Source organism: Acomys minous, assembly GCF_964271855.1.
Source record: "Acomys minous genome assembly, chromosome: 2".
Taxonomy (NCBI): domain Eukaryota; kingdom Metazoa; phylum Chordata; class Mammalia; order Rodentia; family Muridae; genus Acomys; species Acomys minous.
Window position 1 is genome coordinate 89,315,803 of NC_140484.1, and position 26,543 is coordinate 89,342,345.

Here is a 26,543-nt window from a genome sequence, read left to right on the forward strand (position 1 = left end):
CCTGGGAGCGATGGACTTGTCTCTCCTGTGTATCCTTGAATCATGATCGCTCTTCGTCCACATCACAGTAGGCGATTGCTGATCCTGGCCGCAAGATCATAACTGGTCCGAGCACACAGCTGTTCACAGAGCAGGCCCTGTCTCCGCACAGCTGTTCCAAGATGTGTCTGTGTGGGTGGGTGGGTGGGGCCCTGCTCCTTTAAGAAGCATGATGTGTTTATAGCCGCGAGAGCCTTAGTATTTTAGAAAATAGCAAGCAGTGATAGTAATTTCTAAGTATACCTTTGAGAAACTCAAAACTAAGTAATTTTTCCTTTTTGTGTTTGTATGAAATACAACAGATATGAACAAATACGGACGCGCAAGTGAACAATAAAATGCATAAGCATTCATAATCAGAGGAAAATAAACATATAGTAACTGTCAGCCAGGATGAGAGCCTAACCATCATCTGCTCCGCCCCAGTCAGACAGTCTGCCGTGACTGCTCAGCTACAGACATCTTACACGTGTGCCTCACACATGTCTGTGGAATGTGAGAATCATCAGGATAGTTCCTCCTGCTGTTTTCCTAGGCGCTGCTTGGCTGTCTTCCAAAGTGGTTATGCTATCTTCTTTGGCATCAGTCCTTTGTCACAGTTCTCATTTGAAGAATCTGCAGGGTTTGTCAGTAAGTTTTGTAGGGCCCATGTAATTCCTCTTGCTCCCTTTTTTGGTTGTTGTTGTTGTTTATGTTTTTCGCCCCAAACCATATAAACAGCTCCTCTGGGTGCGCTAGTTACTGCTTTGCCCATTTTTTTAGATAGCCATGACATTATAGTCTGAATTTCACTGTAGCCTCCAGAGAACCCAACTTGTGGGTGGGAGGCCCTCTTACTCTCCCCACCTACCTACAGGCTGCTTATTGAAAGAAGCCAGGTAGGAAAGCTTGTGTTGCATATGATTTCCTTAGTATGAATCTGCAGACTAAAAATCTCATAAGTAGTGAGAGAAAGATAACTACCAGGAGTTCAAGGCCCTGTGTCACAGAGGGATAAGAGGGGAGGGAGGGAGGGAAGGAGGGAGGGAGGAAGGGAGGGAGAGAAGAAGGGAGAAAGAGAGATTTTTCGAGAATGAGCCATCAGTCTTTCACATATTGTTGACCATGGTTACCCAAGTATAAGTGTTTTCAGCAAAATGTACTTTAATAGCCTTGATGATTCTTAGGGCAGCTCTTCTTTGATGCAGGAAAAACTCCCATTTAATTAAAATGTATGTTTTCTTATTGAGAACTTGATTTAACTAGATAAAAACTTAATTTGCAGCTTCCTTCCTGATATTGTCATTTTAATTCTGTCATCTTAAATTGCAGAAAAAGGGCAGGGGTTGAAAAATACACCAAGCATATAGTAGTGTGAGTTTGGCGAAGTTACAAAAAGTTTTCTTTTTCTTTTGGTGGCTTTGTTTTTTGTGTTTGGGTTGATTTTGTTTGTTTGGTGTTTTGTAGCCAAGCTAATCTTGAACTTGTGACACTCGTCTCAGTCTCTTGAGTGCTGTGTTAACAAACATGTACCACCAGGCATGGTCTAAAAGTAGTTTATGATTGGGATAGATCTTCAGCCCCTCCTTGCCTGAGTGACTTTGCTATTATTCTGTGCCATGTTTGAGAAGTGTCTGTGCTGTTCCCAAATGTGTGTTTTCCCAGGAGCCTGTGCATGGAACAGGCCAGCTGCTGGTGTTGTCTCTTACCGAGATTACACTCGCCACTTCAGTGAGAGTAGGCAGCTGACAAGAGCTGGGAGGGCTTGGTGGTGTGGCCCCTGCCTTCCAGCTCCCTTACTGCTGTCGCTCACTAATTTCTGGAAATCCTGCCTTTGTTGTTGCTCTGTCTCCACTCTTCCTCTTTGCTTTCAAAGATACAATGACCACATAGAGGCATGTATTCTTCATAAATGCAGATTTCTCTGCAGGCTAAAGTCTTTGTTGTTGTTAATTCACTGTTACTGCCTTGTTAGTCAGAGATGTTTTGGGGCAGCCATGAGCCAACCAACACTTAAAATACCCAGGCAAAGGGACTTTAAACAGGTACTTTGTGTAACAAACTGTGTGGACATTGTGGAAAAAATATTATGCATTTTAACCAGCTTTCAGAGTCTGTTTAACAGACTAAAGCATAGGGTAAGCAAGAACTTTCTGAACAGAATTCCAGTGGCATGGGAGCCAGTCCCTGATGTCAGCAGATGGGACTGCATGAAATGTAAAAGCTTTGGCATAGCAAAGGGAACTATCAGCAGGGCCCAGAGAATGGGACACAAGCTTTGCTAGCTGTACTTCAGGTAGGGGCTAATGCCTAGAATTTACAGAGAAATCAAAACAAAACACCAAAGCAATGAAACTTCAACCAGCAAATGAGGTAATGAAGTAAGCAGGTCTCAAAAGGAGAAACACAACTGTCCAGTGATTACCTTCAGGTGTTCAACATCCCCAGGCAAACTAAAACTGCTTTTCTATACCACCTCTCCCTGGTCAGAATAGATGTCATCAAGAAATCTGACAACAAATATTGGAGAGGATGTGGGGGCAGATAAGCCCTTACATTGCTGGTAGGGGTGCAAATTAAGATAGACATTAAAAACATCAGTTTGGAGGGCCTCAGAAACCTAAGGCTGGGCCTGCCTACCATGTGGCCCAGCCGGTCAGCCCTGGGCACTTACCCTCCACAGAGCTATTTGCACTTCCATGTTTATTGCCACTCTGGTCAGCTGTCTGCAAGGAAATAGAACCAGCCTAGATGCCCATCAACAGATGAACGGAGAATGAAATGTGATATATGTCCAAAACGGAATGTTATTCAGCTATAAAGAAAAATGAAATTTACAGGAAAATGGATTGAAAATATATTAAACTAGGTGACACAAAAACCTCCTGCTTCCTCTCATGCAGATTCTAGCCTATAATGTGTAGTGTATATATGTAAACAGGTATAAGTGTGGGTATAGTATACCATTTAGAAAGGAGACCAAGAGAGCCTAATATTAGGTGATGAGGAAAGAGAATGTAAGGACATTAAGGACATTAAACTAATTTCCCCCAGTATCATCTCCATCATAGTTTTTCTTTCTTTCTGTGGTATAAGTACATAAAATTTAATTGATAGTAAATGTGTAAAACTAAATGAAGCTCCATGGCTTCAGAATGGCCAGTGTTTGGTTTGTTTGTGTTGGTTTTGGTGTTTGAGACAGGGTTTCTCTCTGTAGCCTTGGCTGTCCTGGACTCACTTTGTAGGCCAGGCTGGCCTTGAATTCACAGGTCTCTGCCTCCCCGAGTGTTGGGATTATAGACGTGCGTGGCCATGTCTGGCCAGAATGGCCATTGTTACTGTGCAGAAATTCACTGAGATGCATAGGGTTTGGGAGTGGACAAGTGTTGGAGTGGCTACGCTAATCTAGCTGTGCAGTGTCTTGTTTGTGAGTGAGGTAAAACATGGTGGTAATTCTTCATTCCATTTGTAAAGCATTTAACAGGCTAATCTAATTCATTGTAACTTTCAGACTAAATAAACTTGAAGATACCGTTATACTAATTAAAGGAAAGATTGAAGAAGTGAATCTTCCTGTGGAAAAGGTGGACGTTATTATATCAGAGTGGATGGTAAGTAAAGTAAAAAGAAATTTTTTTAATGAACATGGTAGCAGTTTTTACTCATTACATTGATAAATGACTATGGCAGCAACTTTTGGAGGCAGCTGGTTTTAGATAGTGCTGACTTTCAGCCTGTGCAGTCAGAGCAGACCTATTATTCTGCTGTCTAGGTTTATGGGGACAACTCCGAGGACCGTGTCATCCAAGTGTCTCCATCCTCCTCACTGGCCTCTCTGTGGCCCTCTGCACTGTGCAGTCGATGACTTTTCATACACTAAACGTCATTGACTTGTGTTATGTAGCTTTATATATTATGTTAAAGTTTTAAATCAAGGCAGAATATTTAAGTATATCATTAGATGATGGTAATTACTAATGGATAGGAATCATTGCTACAACTTTATGAAATCTGAAAAATGACAGATTTCCTATGACAGTTATAAAAAACTGTTCAATAAACTGTATTATATATTATCATATAATAAATCTATCAAAACAATTTTAAACCAGTTTAAACTATATTATTTTATGAACATAGTGAGAGTTCAGCAAAATAGTAATAACTTTGGGGACTTTTAAAGTGTTAGTATTTAATAGTTGGTGTCCAGTTTTAGAGCCAGAATCGCCTGGGATTGGACAAGTAGCCTTAGAGTTTATATTGTATTTTCTTCTCTATTGCAGTAGCTTTTCAGGATATTGTAGCTACTAATCTTTAGAACACATGACTGTGGTCTGGTGTGTCATTCCAGGAGACAGACCTGCAACCCTCTGGTCTTACACTGTTGGCTGTTTTGTTTTCAGCTGGCCTACTAAGGGAAGTTCTTGTGGCTGCCACCATGAGGCTAGGTGCTCTTTCCTGATCGACTCTGGTTTTTTGTTTTTTGGGCTTTTCTACCCCCCTACCCCCCCTATCCCCACCCCCCCCACACTCCACCCCACCCCCGAGACAGAGACAGGGTTTCTCTGTATAGCCTTGGCTGTCCTGGACTCGCTTTGAAACCAGGCTGGCCTTGAACTCACAGAGATCTGCCTGCCTCTACCTCCCAGAGTGCTGGGATTACAGGCGTGCGCCAGCATACCCAGCTTGATCTCTTCTGATTTAAGGGGTAGAAACTCACATATACATTATTATTGTGAAATGTTTAAGTAATATAAAATGATGAGTGTTTAGTGCATACCACAGTGTTTTCTGAAGTAATCTCACTTAGCTGTAGCCGGTGGCTCAAGACGGGCACAGATAAGACCTGTTACTTGTTGCTTTGTTTCTTTACATTTCTGTGGCTTCATTTGTGGAATTGGCTGTCTGCTAAGGCTGTCTCCATTTTGCTGTCTGCTCCTTATAGACAAATGCAGTTTGTTCCTGTGTACCCTTTTCTGAATTTTCTTTTATTCCGCTTTTATATATTTTTTGTTGCGATTATATTACATCATTTCCCCTCCCCTTCCCTCTCCAACCCGTCCCATTTATGTGAGTGTGTGTGTTCAGCCCATATAATATTACTTGTGTATATCTTTTCAGGGGTGGCCACATGGTTAGCTTTTGCATGTTTGATGACCCTTCTGTCACAGTTTATGTTGTTATAGTCTGTTGTTATTAAACCTTTTTTCTCCAGAGAGTGAGCCACAACCCACTCAGTATTGGCAGATTCTCAGCATTTATAAATAAATGATGACAGGCTCTCCTCACAAGAGAACTTGCCCTGATGGAAGTTCTGGCCCTGACACAGTTGTGTTTGCGATTCTCTGTGTGAGTGTGAAGGCAGATGGTGTGTGGCAGGTGGAGGGCATTGCTGGGAGTCATGCTGCCTGAGCCCTCGGCCTTGTTTCATCACCTCTGGGGCACGTGATGGAACCTCTCAGTGCCTCGGTTTCCTGCTCTGTGAAATGAAGAGCAGTAGTGCTCACTCCATGGGCCTCTGTGAGGATCAGACGAGCTGCTGCTTACAGATGTCTCAGATGGTTCTGGCGCATAGTAACGACTCAGGAAACAGCTGTTCGGTTTCGGACAGTAACACAGCAAGTGAATGAGTTGCTGCTAGACTGGTCTGTGAAGCATGGGATGGCTGAGTAACTGCCCAGATGGCTCTACTGGACAGCAGGCCCTGCAGAGACTGCGAGGAGTCATCCTGCTCTCCCTCCTTTCAGACAAGACTTTTGAGCCATTGAGTCACCCTAGCTTTGCCTGTTCTTGCTGACCCCTTTTAGTCCTGGAGAACTGCTGTGACCTTGACGTCCTGGGTGATGAGGACACTGGCTCCTGCCCAGTGTTTTCCATCTTCACTGCTGCTGTGTCATCTTGGAGATGTTATGATGGGACTTAGTGTTTAATTCTTAACCACAATTTAGTGTTTACTAGCAAAGCTATGTCTCAGGATGTTGGTGCCAACTGTTTTTGACTGTGGCCTCTCATGCTTCACTTTTCATTCATCTCTTAAACATGGCTGCACTCCAAGTTCTCTTTCATGTGCTCTGAAGTCCTCTCTCTCTGATTTGAACGGGAATGTCTGCTTCTTGCTTAGCTCCTGGGCAGTTTCTTGTGTCATGCCGTTTGCTGCAGAATCTTTTCAACTGTCTTGGAGAGAATTGGTTCCAGCCTGATTTCTTTCCTCTGCAGCTATTCTGTTTTCATGTCTGACTGGCTCAAAGTAGCCCTTATGTATTTGAATGTGGTGCGCCCGTGTCCAGTGTCCCTGGAGGCCATGTTCTCTGGGGCTGCAGTTGTCTGATTCTTCCTCTTAGGACATGTCTTTAGTGCATCTGCTCTGCCACAGCCTCTGCTTCCGGACCCCATGTATTGAGTGTCTGGTCTCCTGGGAGGATTTTTTTTTTTCAGTCCTTGCTCTGGGTTAGATTTTTCTCCAAGTCCTTCTGATTGTTGCTCCTTTTGTCTTATGTAGCGATGGCTAAGTCTTCCCTCCGTTCTCTTCTTTGTTTTTCAAGCCTTTTCACATCTCATCTTGTTTTACCTTCTGTCCTTGAATTCCTTTCTGGTTTCATGGTGAGTAATGTTCTGTGGTCCTTAAGTTGTGCTCCGTACCAGGCTGTGGCCTCCCTCTCTTTGCATCGCATCCTCTCACGGTTATTGTGTAGAATGATAGTAAGGAGCTGCCATGGAGTGCAGTGTAGTTGCTGTGTTTTCATTGTGTGCTTTGTTCTTTTCCACTTCTGCATAGGTGTGGCTGAGCATACTTCTCCGACGGATGAGGGGTTGGCTTTCTGACCATCTTCTCCTTACTGAGTCACTTCTCTCCAAGTAACAGTGTGGCGGTGGTGTCCGTCTAAGTGGGACACTCGAGGCCCATCTCTCTTCCCGTCCCTTTCTTTTAAATTTTGATTCCATCCAAGCATTTGAATGATTTACCTAAGATTAACGTTCATAGAATGTTGGATCACATAAAGGTAGGTAATAAATGCTGTTAAGGGCCTGATACAGGCCTAAGTTAACTTGTGTGCAGCATTCCGTACTCTCCTATCTCTGGAGTGCAGTCAGTCAGCCTTTGTAGGTACAGTTTCCTGGGAACTTTCACTCACAGCAGAACAAAGCCCCTTGTCAGTCTGATACATGGGAAGTACGGAAGGAATTTACCTTATTGACTTTGGCAGGATGTTAGATTACTGGCTTTGGCTCAGTTCTTCCAGCTACGTCAAGCATTAAATTAGGGCTTTGCATATCCCTGAGGTTGATTTGTGCTTGAAAGTCCTTCGAAGTGGGTGGAGTGAGGAGAAAGTGTTGGACCGACAGGTAGGAGGTGTTTGGGGGAGCTACTGAAGGCGCTGCATGCTTGGCTGCCCTTGCTGTTTGGGGCAGTTTCTTGCAGTCCTCACCTGAGCTGCACCCCATGTGTCTTCACCAGGTTTAGTAAATACCATTAGGATAGAAGCTGATTGGTTCCTCTTATTATATATTTGTTGTATTTTGAAGATCTTCTAACTATCATACTGCTAGTTCACATTTTCTATCACCTTGAAATCCTCTCTCTCTCTCTCTCTCTCTCTCTCTCTCTCTCTCTCTCTCTCTCTCTGTCTGTGTGTGTGTGTGTGTGTATGTGTGTGTGTGTGTATGTTATGGAATCACTTTAGTGTATTTATGGTTCTGTAGCAAAGTAATTGAGGTTAAGTAATTTATACATATAGACAATAAAAATTTCCAAAAATTCATAGTTTTCCAAGCTGGAATTCAAGGTCAAGGTTCTGGTAGGTTCTGTGTCTGGTCAGGGTCTGGTGTCTGCTGCCAAGATAGTACTCTAGGGGATGGACACTGGCTTCATATACATGAGTACAGAAAGGGGCAAGTCCATATCAGAAGTAGCCACTGCTCCCCATATTATGGCACCCACATGGAGACTGTGCTGCTTATTGACTACATCCGAGTAGGGCTCTAGGTCCTCTCCATGCACGGTCCTTGGTTGGTGCATCGGTCTCTGTAGGCACCCCTAGGCCCAGATTTGTTGGCTCTGTTAGTCTCCTTGTGGAGCTCCTGTCCCATCTAGGTCCTTCTATCCCCCAGTTCTTCCATAAGACTCCCTGCACTCTGCCCCAAAGTTTGGCAGTGAGACTCAGCATCTGCTTCGTGGAGTCTTTCAGAGGACCTCTGTGATAGGTTCCTGTCCTGTTACTTCTCTTTAACTGCTTCCAATGTCTAGTCTATTTGTCCTTCTGAGTGATAACTAAGCATTCTCCCTGTGGTCCTCCTTGTTATTTAGTTTCTTTAGGTCTGTGTATTGTAGTGTGGTTATCCTGTATTATGTGGTTAATATCTGCTTATAAGTGAGTATATCCCGTGTGTGTCTTTCTGGATCTGAGTTACTTTACACAGGATGATCTTTGCTAGTTCCATCCATTTGCCTGCAAATTTCAAGATTTCCTTGTTTTTAATAGCTGAGTAGTATTCCATTGTGTAAATGTGCCACAATTTCTTTATCTGTTCTTTGGTTAAGGGACATCGAGGTTATTTACAGATTCTGGCTGTTGCAAATAAGGGTGCTATGAACATAGTTGACCAGATGTCCTTGTTGTATGGTGGAGCATCTTTCGTGTATATGTCCAAGCTGCCAGCTAATACTTTGATTGTTCTCATAAATGTGGACTACCCAGCTGAGCACTGGTGGCGCATGCCTTTAATCCCAACACTCAGGAGGCAGAGGCACCTGGATTGCTGTGAGTTTGAGGTAAGCCAGGTCTACAAAGCGAGTCTAGGACAGCCAAGGCTACACAGAGAAACCCTGTCTTGAAAAGCTCCCCCCCCCAAAAAAAAGTGGACTACCCAGTTATAATTAATGATTCCCTTGGTTTGCTGTGGAGACTCTTGCTTTGGACTTACATTACATTCTTCGGGCATGAGAGCTAAGTCTGGAATAAGTGTGTGTGTTCTGGGATCTTGAGATACTGCTGTTCCTGTTTTTTTGTTTTGTTTTGTTTAATTAATTTATTTAGATTACAACTCAATTGTCCTCCCATCACTCATATCCTCCCGTTCCTCCTACCCTCCCACCCCACCCTGTTACTCTCCCTTAGGTCCATGCCTGAGGAGGATCTCCTCCCCCACTTTATAGTCGCAGGCTAACAAGTCTTATCTTGGTAGCCTGCCTATTCTTTCTTTGAGTGCCACCAGGGTTCCCCACTAAGGGGAAGTTGTCAAATATGGGGCACCAGAGCTTATGTCAGAGTTAGTCCCTGCTTTCCACATAATTGTGGAGGATGTCCTGTCCATTGGCTAGATCAGAGTAGGGGTTCGATGTTTACTACTTGTATTGTCCTTGGTTAGTGCAATAGTTTGAGCAGACACTCCTGGGCCCTGATCTACCCGTTATGATGTTCTTCTTGTAGGTGTCTACGATCCTCTGGATCCTTCTGTTTTCCCATCTCCTATATTTCTCTTACCTAGAGTCCCTGTAGGATGTCCTCACATCTGTCCCAATCTCCTGGTAAGTGAAGACATTCATGGGACATGCCTTTTAGGCTAGTGTGCAATTATAAGTGAGTATATACCATGTGAGTCTTTCTGCTTCTGGGTTAACTCACTCAGAATGATGGTTTCTAATTCCTTCCATTTGTCCACAAATTTCTGGATTTCCTTGGATTTTTTAGCTGAGTAGTATTGTACCACAATTTCTTTATCCATTCTTCAAATGAGGAACATTTAGGTTGTTTCCAGGTTCTGGCTATTATGAATAAGGCTGCTATGAACATGATTGAGCATATGTCCTTGTTGTGTGGTGGAGCATTTTCTGGGTATATTCCAAGGAATGGAATAGCTGGGTCTTGAGGAAGCCCTATTCCCATTTTTCTGAGAAAGTGCCAGATAGATTTCCAAAGTGGTTGTACCAGTTTGCATTCCCACCAGCAATGAAGGAGTGTTCCTCTTTCTCCACATCCTCGCCAGCATGTGGTGTCACTTGAATTTTTGATCTTAGCCATTCTGATGGGTGTAAGATGGAATCTCATAGTTGTTTTGATTTGCATTTCTCGGATGACCCAACATCTGACAAAGGTCTAATTGCTCTTCCTGTTTTTAGTTTCCTAAAACACTGCCACAGTGGAAGGACAGGGTCTTGTACTCCCATCTAGTGGGAGAAAATTTTTTAAACTTTAAAGCTTTCCAGACTGAGAAGAGCAAGTAGAGTATGGGCATCTTGCTCTCCAGAAGCACGTGACATTAGAGAGTAAGCAGTGTGTGGTCAGGGGTTGATGGAAAGGCCTTGGTGTTACAGGACAGTGGCCAGGCAGTGATCAGATAAATAGGAAACAGTAGTTCCTCTGACAAATGTTTGTTTTACATGTGTATAATTTTACCATCTTTTGACTACATGATATCATAAAAATACTAAAAATTTTATCCTTCATCTTTCCCTGCCACTCCATGACTCATCCCCATTTCCCACTAGAATCTGTGATACCCTCGCGAAGTGTGTATGTCTCCAACCTATGGCATGCTCATTCCTTTAACATTGACTGGGAGGCAGAATAAAGTGCAGGGCGCTGCCTTCCAGACCCATGCTGTGTTCAGTGCTCGCCACACTCTTCTATACATCTCCTTTAAACCTAATGCTTCATTCTACTAACTGCTGGAGCTACAGCCTTCACATTTATTCTTTCAAACTGTTTCCCTGTGGCTTCTGCTGTGAAGGGCTGTTGAACGTCACGTGTCAAGAGAGCCTATGGGCACCTGCTATTGATCTCATTGCCTTTGTGGTGAGGGTACAGCCTCTGCTGTCGTTCCCCATGTGTCTGCCATGCCGACTGTCCCTCCCTGGGGTAGGGTTTTTTTTTTTTTTTTTCTCTTTTGAGACAGTGTTTCTCTGTAGCATTGGCTGTCCTGTACTCACTCGGTAGATCTGCCTGCCTCTGCCTCCCAAGTGCTGGGACTAAAAGCGTGTGCCACCATACCTGGCTTGTTCCCTAGTCTTTAAATGGAGTATGATGTAAGTATCATTTGAATAACATTGATTGCTGTTAATATTTACCCCTTTAAGTTTATGTTCAGTCAACTACTGAGGATTCTTATTCCTTTTTATGTCTGTAGGTTTTGTTTCCACTATTATGCAATTATCAGATGCTCATTTATCAGAGTGGTTCTGTGCTGTGATAAAGGTTGGCTTCTTCCCATGATGCAGTGCTCTTTGTTCCTGATCATAGTTTTGGTTCTTTAGTCTTACTGGATGTTTAATTTAATCATTAATGAATCATGAGCATGTTAGGAGTCTGGTTCCTGTTTTCAGGAGTGAGTCTGCATCCCTGGTTTAATTCCGTGTGTCCTTTTGTGGCTCTTAAGTTTTAAAGGGCAAATGCAGTATTTAATTTTATAAAGTAAATTTCAGTCTTGAAAGAAGAATGCCCCATGAGCATCATAGGAGGCAATATCAGGTATAATCCTTCCAGATGGTGCCCTACAGGTGAGGCAGCAGCCTGTGAAATTGTACTCTGAATTGCACTGCAGATGAGTGGGGCGTTAGGAGCAAAGCTTTCTCGTATCAGTAATAAACGACTTGGTTCAGGACCAAGGAAGGTAAAGACTGTTTAGTCACATGGGAGGCCTTTTAGTAGAATCAAGTTCAGCAAACTGGAAAGTTAAGAGGAAGGACAGCAGCTGTTAACAGTTCACACACTATCTTCATCCACTCACCTTTAATGAGCTACATTAACTAATTTTTCTTAGAGCCATCCATTAGTTCTACATATGATCTGCATGTCATGTAATCTTCCACAGCACTGTTTCAGTTGCCCACTAAGACGCTGCTCAGCAGTATTCTGATTCACATACAGTAAAGATCTGATCCCATCCGACGTGTTCTCTGGGAAGTTTTTCACTTCAGAATACCTGCATCCTGTAGTACCCATGTCATCTTAATGCAAGCGTGCAGTCCACCAGGCAGGCAAATCAAATGGAAATGCAGCCCTTGGCCTCCGTCATCAGACCAGGTCGCCTTCTGCCTTAGTTCAGTCACTGTTTGTATGACCGGATTTTCTTTCAGGTCTCAAGCTGGTACCATTGCTAAGCCTGTTTCTTTAGGTGATGGCAGTGGCGTGTATTCTGAGAGATAATTGTCAGCACCATTACTACTACTCAGTAGATTTGGTCTTAAAAACGAAACTATCACTTTAGATAACTAGTTTTATTTTGTTCGTGGACATTTTAAAAGCAAGTGTCCTTCATTTTACCAGTGTGGATATGCATGCATACATACTGTTGCTCATTTAGAACCTGCTGCTCCAGACAGTGGGGACTGTGTGGTGTGGGCTGTGTGCCTGCACTTCTTGGAGCTTACATTGTAGAGCCATTTATGATTGGCTGAGAAGAAATAACGAAATTGATGTGGATACAGGACAAGGAAGAGCATGCATAGCAACATCAGAAAAATCTACCAGGAGAACCAGTGACCAGTGAAATTGTCAAGCTCTGAGTGTTCGGTAGTATGATAAAGCTCTCAGCTGTGACATGTATGATCTGTTTTTTTTCTATTTTTTACATATACATTTATATTATTACACATATATACAGTAAACTACCTACAGCAAGAAGAACCATCATACAACCAAGAATTATATATATATTACATTCTTAGTGTTTTGGCTATTTGTATTTGGCAGCTTTGAAGAAAACATCTTTCCTATCTTGGTGAGTCTAAAATTCTGAATTTAAATTAATATCTATCATATTTCATCATTATCAACCTAAAGCATCTATCTAGACCTAAAAACATCTTAACCCCTAAACAATTAAGCTTAATTGTAAAACTAAACCATCTGGTCTTCAGCCCTATCAGAGACTTGAGAAGGAATAAAATTAATTATGTGAGTATACAGGGGGTGCAGATTAGCAGCTTCCCAAATAAGAAGATGACAGAGACAGTTTGCTGTCTGAGCATCACCCAAAACTCTGTAATGTTGGAGCATCATCTTCAGCCTCCTGATAGACATATTTGTGAGGCAGGAACTATTGAAGCTTGATTACCCTGTCTTGGCAGTTTGGCGGTCAACTCTGCCTGCTTCCAAGCTTGCCCATTTTTAGGCAGAATCTTGTCTGTGGTAGAAACAAGGACATTTTGCCCATTGGCTTGTTTGCCACATTTGAAGCCATCTCCATAAGGAGATTCTTTGATGCTCATCATCCTCTTTGAGGTAGGCTAGGTGTTACCAGGAATTAACCTGTCTCATTGTCAGTGAATCTTTAAAATAATAAAAACATTTTTAAATGCCATATTCTGGGGGCTGGAGAGATGGCTCAGAGGTTAAGAGCACTGTCTGCTCTTCCAAAGGTCCTGAGTTCAATTCCCAGCAACCACATGGTGGCTCACAACCATCTATAGTGAGATCTGGTGCCCTCTTCTGGCATGCAGGCATATATGAAGGTGAAACACTGTATACTTAAATAAATAAATCTTAAAAATAAATAAATAAATAAATGCCATATTCTGTATGTCTCTGAGACTTTTGAAGACCTTATCTAACTATTTTACCTTATCTTTCTATAGAATCATATCTATCTGTTGTACCTAAGATGTATATTCTTGTGATAAAAATAGATTAGTAATTGATATGACCATGATTTGATCAACTAACAATTAACTTGTATAACTTATTTATCCAAAACAGCCTTCAATAGCACTTTCAAAGTATTGGAAGTAATGGTCTGTTGTTTAAGGGGGATGTTTTCCCATTGACTGGCTGACTCCCCTTTGTTTTGTGCGTGTGTGTGTGTGTGTGTGTGTGTGTGTGTGTGTGTGTTGATATTTCTTCATATAGTCTCTGTCCTTGCTGTCCTGTAGTTCACTTTGTAGACCAGGATGGCCTAAAACTCACAGAGATTCTCTTGAGTGCTAGGATTAAAGGTGCATGCCATCACACCCAGCCAACTCCCTCTTCCTTGACTTTAAAGTAATAGAAGCGTATATGGGGGCAGAATCTTGCATTAGAATAGAAAACCTGATCAGAGAGGGCCACAAACAGAGGAAGACAGGTGGAGATGGGAAGAACTGACTTCTTGTAGCTGCCTGCTTCTGTCCCTGCAGAGCCCATCACCACTGACTTTGTCAGACACGTTGGTCTCCATGGGCGCCAGGTGCTATGCCTAGTCCTGCATATGAAGCAATGGAAGTGCTGGCTGTTTTGCTTTTGGAAGTCTCTGACCAGTAACAAGTGGGTGGAAACTGGGGAGCAGAGATCCGGCATCTATGGAGGGTGTTTGTACATGAGTAGTTACACCCCTTGGTTACTCTAGGGTAGATCCTCAGAGTTGTGATTAGAACAGATTATGATGGTATGAGAAAATCATTTTTATTGTGCTTAAAAATTGTATTTCTTAGTTATAAGCTATGAAGACATTTTGAGGGTTTTGCTTCATTTTGTTTTTTTGTTTAGTTAGGCTAAATGAATAATTCAAGAAAAATGCATTCTGAGGGTATTAGGTAGTTTTATGTCAACTTGACACTAGAGTCCTTTTAAGAGAAGGCACCTAAATTGAGAAAATGCCCCCACCAGATTGGCCCGTGGACAAGCCCATGAGGCCCTTGTCTTAATAGATGACTGATGGGGAGGGCCCAGCTCATTGTGAGTAGTATACCCATAGGCAGGTGGTCCAGAGTTGGAAGTCAAGCTCTGTGTGTGGGTGGTTTCCCTGCATGTCTGTCTGTGCGCCACAGGTGTGACTGAAGCCAGAAGAGGGCATTGGATCCCCTGAAACTGGAGTTGCAGATGGTTGTGAGCACCATGTAGGTCCTAGGAATTGAGCTCAGGTCTCTGGAATAGCAGTTAGTGCCCTTAACCATTGAGACATCTCTCCAGGCCTTTCATTCTTTTTTTCTTTTCTTCCTTCCTGTTCTTCTCCCCCCCCCCCCACCCCTTACTTTTAAAATTTGGCTTTTGGTTTTTCAAGACATAGTTTCTCTGTGTAGCCCAGGCTGTCCTAGAACTCACTCTATAGACCAGGCTGGCCTCAAACTCAGATTTCTGCCTTCCAAGTGCTGGGATTAAAGATGTGCACCACCCAAGGCCAACCTTCGGTGATCTTTCTGTCCATTGGGTAAGCAGATGTCTCACTTTTAATAATTCCTTGGCACAAATTATGATTCACTTCCCCATTTATATCCCATTTATAATCATTACTGTATGTGGCTCTATATGAACTTGTAAGTATTCACAGTAGACTCCTGTACATGCTCTGTTCCCTGAACATAGGTGCTAGAGTTTAAGATTTAGCATATGACTGACAGACTTATCCAGAAGTTTCCACCTAAGCCTTAGTTTCATGGTGTGAGCACATTTGCAACTCAGTGTGGCTGCCTGGATATTTTATTCTTACTGGTGAGTTAGTTTATTGGGAGGAGGTTGACCCAAGGCAGAGGCAGTCATCAGAGCCATGTTTCCTGTGAGGTCAGTCTGGGTTTCTCACCTATGGGGATGATTCTGAGTTTGCTGCCTTCTTTATTCTGTTTGTTCATGTGGTTAAAGAATACTATGTTTATCTCACCAGGAAATAATGTGTGCACAGAACAAAGGAGCAGATGAGAAACAGCTTGCATTAGGGGGCTGGTGTGAGGTGCAGCTGGCACTCCCCCTGATGCTGAGGGATGTATGTGGCTCTGGAGGGGGAGGAGTAGCTGATGAGGGTGTGGCTGTCTGGAAGTATGTACTGTGTAGTGTACTAATAGAATATGCTGTGTTTAGGACCCCAAGACTGGCTCCTTTCCCTGTGTACTCCATTACCCTTCCCCTGGGAAGGGTTCCCTGTTGTCCCCTAAAATATGGTTGAACTGGGGTCCTGCCCCTTGAGCTGAATTCCATACAGCACTGTTTCGTGAAGATGCCGGCGTGTGGCAAGTAGCAGACAAACTGCAGTGGAGAAATGTGACACTTGCTCAGAGAATGGACAGCCTGCCTGTTCTATCAAGAACACTATTATGCCAGTGTGCCCTGTGAACCTCTCTGATGAATGAATGTTTCTCCTGCTCCTTGATTTAAAAAACAAAAACAAAAACAAACACAAAAAAACCAACTTAGCAATTTCAAACGTGAACACACTAGTTAGATCTGTCTACCCCTCCCACATCCCTCTCCCAGTCTCAGGCCCCCCAGTCCACCACTGAGTCCAGGTCCTACTGCTCCCAAGGAAAGCTCTCTGGACAGTGAATGCTTTGGGAACTAACACTTATCCCAGGGTTCTCTGCGTCAGTCATTGGTCAGGTGGCACTTTGTGATGGGCTGTCCTGTGCATGCCAGGCAGCATCTTGTGGCTCTGCCCAGTGGCTGCCAGTACTGTTTCCACCCAGAGTGTCCAGTGTGACAGGTCCTCACAGGAGACAAAGTCCATCAGGACCACTACTCGCAGTTAACCGTGCAACATTCTGGGGAGCTGCAGGGCTGATGAAGTTTCTGCCTAAATTTCTCTTTCATTGGGAAGAAGCAGTAGACCGAAAAGTGGAACTGCAGGTGCAGGTCCTGTACTTGCTACTGTGAGAACCAGATGGGGCCAGTTCACATGCCAAGCCTGCCTTGCCAGTGCTTACTATACAGAACTCTCTATACATACAGCAGCTGGCAGAGTTGCACAGCTGAGCAGGGAGTACTTGTTGAAGGGACTGTTGGTTGCTCCGAATGGCCATTCCTGATGCCCATCTTTTCCTCTCTATGCAGGGCTATTTTCTTCTTTTTGAGTCGATGTTGGATTCTGTTCTTTATGCAAAGAGCAAGTACTTGGCAAGAGGAGGCTCGGGTAAGTATGACATTTCAGTTTTAATCTGATTTCAACATGGTACAACCAAATGAATTTTTGAATTTCAAGCACACTGTTCATGGCTCAGAGTATTGCCATTGGAAGGAGCCTTGCTTACTTAAGATATGGGAACTCCAAGGCCACGATTTCTTAGGACATCTTTTACTAGAAGGTGTTTTTTTGTTTGCTTGTTTAATAAAAACATAAGGACTATGTTTGGGAAGCTTTTAATATTCAAATTAAAATGCTCCCAAAACATCTTTTTATATTTTAATCTTTGTGTCATTTAGTCCCTGTTTTCCTTACTTGATCTTAACCAAAGGCCAACAGCGTGTTTCATACCAAGCTGGGGACTATTTGCTTTAATGACAAATTTTCCTTACCTCACTAACTTACACTCTTCTCTACTCTGTGATTTAGTTCAGTGTCTAGAAAGGTTTTAAGCCCCTCCCACTTGTAAGTCTACTGTGAGCAGAGCCCTGTCACCTTAGAGCCCTTTGCCCATGTCTGGTTTTTTCCATGTCTCGTTCTGGTTGTACCCTGGGGGCAATGTGTGCCTCCAGGTCTTGTGCTTAGAGGACTGCTGTTTTAAAGAACAGGGCTTATGTTTATTCTGAAGAAATGCATGGTTTCTTGAACAAATGTGTTGAGTGTTTATGTATGGAATCCTGGTGCCCCCTCCCACCTGCTTCTCTTGCTCCTCTCTGCTCTTCCTTGCCCCTCCCTGCTCCCAGAGCTCCGCAGTCAGCAGAGCTGACGAGTGCTGCCCCAAGGAGATGAGTACAGGCACCTGTTAGAGTAGGTGCACTGGGCCTTGCTCAGGCCCCCTGCCCTAAGTACCTGTCAGCTGCATGGGTGGTTACAGCACTGTTAAAAGTCTTCAGGCCAAACCAGGAGTGCTAGGACAGGTCCTCCAGACAGTGGGACACTCTAGTAGCTGTGTTCCTCTTTTTCGGGGTACACTCGTTTATTCCCTTCATCTACTTCAAACTAGTTCTTGTCCTCTGTGAACCTGGCTAGAATTTTAGGTGATTTACCCTGAAACAGTTGCATATCTGTGATTACTGTGGTCTTTGTTGTGACGGAAGGAAATAATATCACTTGATGATTCTCTGGTGGCCATTCCCCTTGCTTTTGTTACACATAGTCCTCACTACAGCACTTTGAGATGTGGGGAAAAGTCTCAAAAGATGTCCAGGAAGCTGATGTCATTGAGTGGCCAAGCCTGTATTTCTTTTTCTTTTCTGCTTTTGAACTTCTGTTTCCCTGACCTAATCAGTATTCATGTTCTTTCCACTAAACCTTGTTTCCCTATTAAAATGCATTCAAAACATCTGATTCTTGCTGTGGGGTTCTAGGGAACGCCCCCCCATACCTCCCCAGTGGTGTCCATTGATCTCACTGAAGAACTGACAGCAGCTAATGCATTTAAATCGAGTGCTCAGTGAGATTCATTAGGCCCCCACAGCCATGGGACTGTGGCAGCTGGAGGGAGGAAAGGGAGGTTAATGATTCTAGCTCAGTCCGTATTTTTATATAACTGATTAACATTAGGATCATCTGAGGGTGTTGTCAGTAGAATCAGCATTTAGCTGCCTGAGCAGTGCTGTGGAATGCTATTTAATATAATTAGGAGAAAAAAGAAACAAAATACGAGCAATGTGAAATGAACAGATATTGCTGTCAGATGCTCATGTGCATTGTAAAGTTTTACTTTATGTTTTTCTGAAGGGAATCCTTACCAAGCAATCAGTAATGTAAAAATCTCAGAAAGAATGATTGCACTACAGAAGGGGGCATCGGTGTATTGTAGGCCCATGTGAACATAATGGGGTCCATGGTGTAAATCTGAGTTCATCTCTCTCCTCCTCTCTCCTGTGAAGAAGATTTCAATCGTTGTAAAGATGTACTAACTTCTTTAATAGAGAAAATGAATGCCAGAAGATGTCAGCTCACTCAAACTTACTGTAAACTATGGTGAAATCCAAACCCACTAACAATTGTTAAAGGTAGATGAAAACTTGTATGTTTCCCCTTTTTTGATGTTAAAAATTATACCATAGAATTTCTAAGTTTGTACGGCTGTCTGCACCAAGGCCTGTTTTAAATTTAAGCTGATTATGAAACTATATGGAAAACTAAACAGAAATGACAAGAAACCACCAAAATGGCAAGGCCCTGGGGTGGCAGAGACGGGGTGCCATGTACCAAAGTGCATCCTGAGGCCCAGGCATTGCTAGTTCCTGTGTGGGAGACAAGCTGAAGAGAATAGGAAATCTGGTTATAGCCACAGTTGTAACACTCAGCCTTTACAATGCAGGAAATTATTAATAGCAAGGTAAAAGATAATTTTATTTAAATTTTTAACAAAGCCAACTAGGGTAGCTTACACCTGTGACCCCAGCACTTGGGTGTTGGAAGCAGGAAGATCAGGAGATGAAGGCCAACCTCAGTATCTACTGAATTCCAAGCTAGCTCAGGCAACATAAGGCTTTTCATTAAAAGGGCGGGGTGGGGGGGGGGTGCAGAGGGATAAAATAAAGAAAGGGTCAGCTGGATTCCGTGGTAAATTTGTAGTCCCAGCACTTAGAAGGCCGAGGCAAGGAGAATGCTTAGGCCCAGAAGTTCAAGATCAGCTTGGGCAACATAGTAAAACCTTAAACAACCCTTCCCCAAACAGCTTACCCTAGACACTAAATTGAATGTTGTAACTTACCAATGAATCAGATAGAGTGCAAACACATTAGCGTGAGGGAAGAGGGGTTCTCTAAACTTAAGTTTGGAAGCCCTAAAAGCATGATATGTACAGCTGATAGCATGTGTAAATCCCATGTGACAGACCATACAAAGGCAAAATAGGGAATCCATGCAGCTCCTGCTGTCAGCATAATTTCTAACTCCTGGGTGGATCTGCCCAGTAAGTAGCTGGCAAAGCCAAAGGAACACTGGACAAAGAGATGAATGACAGCTCACAGAGAAGAGTGGGGACACTGGAAGGTGCTGCCTCTGTCACATTGCACACATGCCTAAGTGAAGGACACTTTACTTGAGGTCACACAGGCTCTTCCTACTTCTTTCTCGAAGTTTTAGTATTTTCACTCAGTGTTATGATTCCCTTCAAGATCACACCACCTTTATCACACCAGAGAAAGAGAAGGAAAGAGGTGGGATGGAGAGGGGGAGACACGAGAGAGTTAGAGCACAAATAGCTCCATGTAGGGTGTAGTCTCTCTCCACTTTACTTTTGCGATGTGGTCTCTCACTGAAGCTTTGGCCTCCACTTTACTTTAAAAAGACTTGGAGTTAAGATGGGATCTGATGCATAGAGCAGCTAGAGTAACCAGCCTCTCTGCATGGTACTCCTAATCTGTGAGCTGTCCTTGTGCGTGCAGCACTCTGTGTTGTTTTTCAGCTGCCTGCTGGTAGGAGAGAACATACAAATGCTTCTTTAAAATATAAAATAAAAGGTTTATGCCCTATGATTTTGCTGAGCCTGGTGGTTATTTCTAAAAGGATTTCCTGTGTAAACAATCACTCGTTTGCAAAGAGTTTTAATACTACCCTTCTGTACCTATGCTTTCTTTTCTTAACTGTAACCCTTTGATAAAAACACGAAATGGAATGTCCTTTCAAATACAAATGGCTAAATGAGGAGTTAGAGCTTGACTAAGCATGAGATGTGAACCTGCTTTCAAAGATCCTCTGTAAGATAGCTACTAATTACAACAGGGCGAAGCGAGTCAGTTTCGGTACGGAAGCCCATCCACCCGCTGTGGGAAATCAAAGCTGACATGCTCGGGAGCAGAAGAGATTGAGATTGTATTCTGTTAATAGCATGTAGAAGTAATTCTCCTGGAATTTGCTCAAAATCATCTATCATTGCTAAAATCATTTTTAACAGAAGAAGGTTGAGAAGCTGTTGATGGCAGCATCTTTCCTCATTCTCAAGATGGATTTTTTTTTCTACTTGACATTACACTGCCCTGGACTGTGAAGCAAGTTCTGTCCTAAGAACCCCACTACATTTCGGGCACTTCCAGGCTTTTATCCAGTTCTGAGTAGGAGGGCTAGCAGCCTGTTTCAGCTCCCTGCTTCTGATTGAGTTTACAGGGACCAACAGTCACGAAGGGCCTTTGTTAAAATATGGATACCCGGGCTTCCTGGAAGAGACCTCTGAACACAGTCCAGAGGCAGAGACCTGCTCTTAAGAGTTTCTTTTCAATGCTCCCCTTAAGAGCAATGAGGAGAGAGGACTTGTTGCAAGAAACGGAAATCATCCTAGTCAGTGGGAAAAGGACTTATTAAAGGGCAGGACTGCTACAAAGTGTGAAAACTGGGAAGTGATGCAGCCGGAAACAGTGCTCGGCGGGACCCACAGTCTTCAGAGCGGAGGCTGTTACCTAGGGCTGACACGTTACACTGCATAGGCACGTGGAGATGACACTGTCACCTTTGCCAGAGCCTCACCGACCAGCCTGACCTGCAGTGGGCTGAAGAAAGCCAGCTTCTGCCACGTGTCTGAGGGGCAGCAGAGCAGAGCCCAGGAGCACAGCCCTGCCTCTGACCTACACACATCAGAAACTACCTCACAAGCATCCTTCCCTCCATGCTTCCCGTTCTCCCAGCCCCTGCGCAGTTCCCTTTTTACCTGCTGTTTTTGTCCCGTCTGTCACTCAGCGAAGTGAGCAAGCCCACACATTTCTGCTTGGCTCTCTTAGTTCTATTAGTAGTTACAATGTGCTTGCCCTTTCTGACATGTGCTCTTCTGACATGTGCTCATTTGCTTCAGAAGGGCAGAGCACTCCCCTTTGAAGAACAAGGCAGTGGGCTGGCATGCAGTGGGCAGTGCCTAGTGTCTGGGGCAGACCTCAAGGCTTGCATGGCTGGCTGGCTGGCCCTCTTCTTAGCTATGAGGACTGCTCCTTTTGGCGTTACTTACCTCCCTACCCTGAGTCTCCTTTCTAGTACAGTGGAGATTATAGGCCAGCTGTAGAAAATTATCTCAAAGTCTAGACAGAGGCTCTTGGTATGAAGTTTTTACAATATGTATTAAGTTTCATGTGTTCTTGCTGGAAACAAGAACAGAATTGTGCCTTAAACAGTGGTGAAATGGGTTTGAACATGACACCTTCATCTAGCACATTCAGTGTCTCATACACACACACACACACACACACACACACACACACACACACACACACACACACGACATCACACAAGAAGTTTCAGGGCTTAAAGGTTTCCCCATACTGTTTCTATACTTAACTATCCTCTTGATCTTCACAACTTAACACCACATTTGTTATTTTGGTAAAAAGGTTTTTTTTTCCCTTTATAAATATCCTAATAATATTATTTGCTTTTTTCAGTACATAGTATTTCAAAGCATATACCAACTGCATATTGAGTCTATGTAAAGCAATGGAGCTGATCACTGTTTATAAAGTAGTATGGAGGAATAGGCCCAGTTCCCAAATGAATATTAGTTTCTGAGTTACTCTTTCACTATAAATTGGCAGGTGTTACAGAGATTTGACTCCTGTGTGCTCATGTTTCCTGAGAGCTGTGTTCTCGTAGGCCTCCATCTCATCCTTTAGGGCCCGGAAGTCTGTGAGGCCTTCCCTAGGGATAAAGGAGTTCCCATCTTGGTCTGCTCACCTCATGAGCCGTTCCAGTGACAGATGAATTCTGGGCAGTGAATCGAGAAGGACACAGATGTCAAAGCCATGGGTTTATAAATGGCCTGGTAACTGGCTGCTTTTATCCAATCAGCACTTGGCCAATTTCACCTACAGGCAGGCATAATTACTCAATTATAGCTTCTATCTGACCAAAAAAAAAAAAAAGGATGTGACAAATGTGTGAGAATGTGAAGGTAAAGGGCTAGTGGGGTTCTGGCAGGTGGCCCAAGATTTAGGCAGCTGTGCTAAGGTGCATACTGAACCCCATTGACCTCCAGCACCCGTTACAAATCTTTATGAATATTCATGTCTTTCTGAAAAATGAAAAAAAAATCATTTCTAAGTTCCAAAATAAAAAACAAGAATTTTTATACTTTTGAATCATAGTTAGCTTGAAGTTGTGCCTCAACACTTGAAAAACGAAAAAAAAAATCTGCTCTTGATTTTTTTTCTCTACTCATAGCTTGCAGTCTGTTATGAAGGTGCCATCTTTGTTCTCCATGGTGTCCCTAGCATACTACACAGCTTGATGGAGAGACAGATTGGCAGCTTTTGGTAGAAGTCCAGGTTGTATTTTCAGAGGGACAGGCCACATTCCTGCCCTCTCTCTAGCTCTGGCACTGTAGCGCAGTGCAGCTGTCTGTCCATGATAGGTAAGCATGCTAGTGCAGTATGTTTACGACCCATGCAGCAGACTGGATTGATGCTGTGGTTTGCCAAACCCAATGATGGCATTTCAAAACAAAGCCCAAAACCTCAGTGAGGGCTTTTAATCAAGCTCTGAGGTAGAGCCCTGTGAACTACATTAAATCATGTGACTATGCATGTCATGTATAGTGCTTCAGTATGTTTAGTTCCCATGAACTATAGGAGCAGTGGTACTCCTAACAGCCACAGCCAACAACAACCTGGGTCAATCGCACCTTCACCATCTTCCCTTTTTTCCTCTGGCAGGATTTCTGGGGCTGACCCACACTGCCTGTCTTGTGGACATGGTTCTATTGAGCACAGCCATTCTCTCTGCTTTCATAATAATGACAGAAAGTGGTCATTTCAACAACAAAAACAAAACCACAAATGGCTTCCAAAACCTAAAGTGGTGACTTTACAAAAGATCTTTGCTGACCTGACTGTGCCTTATTGTGGTCCTCGGGCCATAATGCAGAAAGCTGCAACTGTGGCGCAAAGGCCCATAGAAGGCATGAGAAGCTAGCCAGGTATCCATGCTGCCTCAAGATCCGTTTTTGTCTTCATTGTTCGCACGTTAAGGATGCAGCTCAGACTAACTGAAGTGCCCATGGCTGGTCTGTTGTTCCTCAGCATCCCAGGAGTAAAGTAGTTTCTTTAAGGAATTTACATTCCTCAGATGGAGCCAGCCAGAGAGCTGGCCCTGAGAGGATGGCCCTGAGCCCTGGGCCCCAGGTAGCAGCACAGCCATGTGCATGGCCTCTGGGGAGTGATTGCAGAAGCTGGACTGTGAGGCAGCGTTAGGGCCTGCGTCCTGCTTTGATGCAGATCTTACCTTTATTTTAAAGATAACTTAGAGCTATTGTCTTTGAATAATATAGTTTCTAAGGATGAGGTAGAGGGCAAACTGATTTTTTTTTCCTTTCTTTCTTTCTTTTTTTTTTTTTTTTGATTCATGAATTCCCTAGAAGTTGATCCTTGAGCTATGCACAGGAAAGGTTAATTTCCATGTTCTCACAAGAAAGAGAAGCTGTGTGCTGTTTTGGCATAAAGACCTTTATTATCCCACAGCGTATCTTCTAGTTCTTCCAGACCATTCCTGCTGCTCCTTCAGTGCCCTCCCTCTTGGCTCTCTTCCTTCTCTGCTTCTTACTCAGGCCTCTTTGCTGCTTCTCTTGTGCCTTAAGTTCTGACCCCAGTGACACATCTGGTGCTGGGTCTCACAGGCATCGCTGTATGCTTCTATTTGCCTGCTCAGGGTCTTCAGTTTTGTATCTTAGACCCAGGTAATTCCACATCTTATATTTCATCTCCTCATCGGTGCCCAAAGCAACACACTCATTTCCTCCTGGGTCTGCCCATGTGACGCCCTTTTACAGTTGACAGTCTGTTCACCTGCTAAAGCCAAGCACTGTTCCTGACGCCTCCTCATCTCAGCCAGACATTCCTGAGTGCCACTTCCCAACTGTCCTCCAGTTCCATTTCCTCTTCATGCCATACCCCAGCCTGGATTTCGCCACCCGAATCATTACATGTTTCTGAACCTGTCTATTTTCTTCTCAATCATTCTTTACATAGCACTTCAAGTGGTTGTTCTAAAACCAAAGTCTGATCCCAGTGCTACCCTAGGTAAAATGAGTTACCATTCTTATAACAAAGCCCAGTTCTCTACAGCGCTTTACAGAAGCCCTTTCGAGCCTGTGTCTCTGCCTGTTCGTTAGGATACAAGTGTGATTCCTTAATGATGATGGATGCACACTCTGACTCTGCTAGAGCACTCTTTCTCTAGAGCTGGTTTCCATTCTTACATGGAAGAGCCTGCTTCCCCTGCCGTGGAATTTGTTGATCTTGCTGGGTGATCCACAATACCCTGTGCTTTCTCTTTTGAGGCCAGTCTGAGCTACCTGAGATCCTGTCTATCCATAAATAGATAAATACAAGTTTCTTGGGGGTAGGAGTTTGAATCCACAGTCTTTAATTTAGACTGGCACATACTTAATGATCATTTTATATTAAAGTGTAGTGTGAGTGGCTCCTCAACCTGCCCATAAAACTCCAGTGTGATTTTCCCCTGTGGTGCTACATACTTTTCCAGATAGTTTGTCTCTTTCTGTGTACTTTAGGGGAATATATGAAATAACAATTTAGAAGGCTGTTTTTAAGCTGTCATATTTTAAGTTTTAGTACTTGTATACTATTAAAAGTTCAAGGTTGTTTTAGTAATTTAAATAGGGGCCCATGTTTGGGATGCTGACTTTATGACTTGATTATAGGCACCGGGTAACTCAGTTGTCTCTGTTTTCATTGATCTCTCCTTGCTAGTAGTCCATGCAGATAGGTTTGGCATGTACAGTTAGCCATTTAAACTATATTTATATATATGTAATATATATAATATAATATATATATATTAAACAATGCTATAGATATTGGCATTTCCTTTATTCTAGTCTACCCTGACATTTGCACCATCAGCCTTGTGGCTGTGAGTGACATGAGCAAGCACGCTGATAGAATTGCCTTCTGGGATGACGTCTATGGCTTCAACATGTCCTGCATGAAGAAAGCAGTTATTCCAGAAGCTGTTGTGGAAGTTGTAGATCATAAGACTCTCATTTCAGACCCTTGCGGTATCAAGGTAGGTGTGTGGCGTTCCGTCTGTGTCTGTGGGGCTTCATGGTAGGGCTCCTGCACATGCCGCAACCCGTAGATGTGCAGAAAAGCCTTCTGCAAAATGAGGAAGTGTCTGTATGTGGCTTGCGTGCATGCATCCTTGCATACACTTTAGATTTTCACTTACTTCACTTATTGCACAGTGAGTGCTGTTCAAGTGGTAGACTACTGTTTAGGGCATTTGAGAGGCTGGACATCTGCACCTGTTCAGTTCAGGTGGGAAAAAAAATGTAACATTTTGGAGTCCACAGTTGCCTGAATGCAAGGACATGGGGTCGCAGTAGAGGATGTCGGCCTGCTGACTTTCCACGTGGGGCTCCTCTGATTTTAATTTAGTCTAAAACAGGGTCAAACTTGTTTCTAGGCCAACATTGCTTAGAATCACTTCTCTTTACTTCATTTCTCAGCCTTCAGATCCAAGTCCTGGAGCTGGCTGGATCCCTTACATGTCGTCTGGGCTCCTGAAGGCTGGAGGCCTGCATCTGCAGTGCTGGCACCTGCCTCACCACAGCCTGGCGTCGTTACTCCCATCTTACACTCCACAGTTGAACTCATTACTCGGATTTATTCCAGCCTCGTTAGATTAATTACCATGAACTTACCTGACACTGCATGGCAGCTTGTTGAAGTAGCCTTGTTATGTCCTTCTGTGCAAGTTAACCTATGAATTTACTG

General features: G+C 43.5%; 1 protein-coding gene across 2 annotated transcripts in view; it reads left to right on the forward strand.

Moving 5' to 3' along the window:
- Positions 1-26,543, forward strand: part of PRMT3 (protein arginine methyltransferase 3) — an 85,800-nt gene that overhangs the window by 26,156 nt on the left and 33,101 nt on the right. For both annotated transcript variants that reach the window (XM_084771972.1, XM_084771973.1), the window contains exons 10-12: positions 3,530-3,629; positions 16,749-16,827; positions 25,646-25,833. In XM_084771972.1, coding sequence (XP_084628098.1) covers positions 3,530-3,629; positions 16,749-16,827; positions 25,646-25,833 — 367 coding nt within the window. The remainder of the gene's footprint in view (positions 1-3,529; positions 3,630-16,748; positions 16,828-25,645; positions 25,834-26,543) is intronic.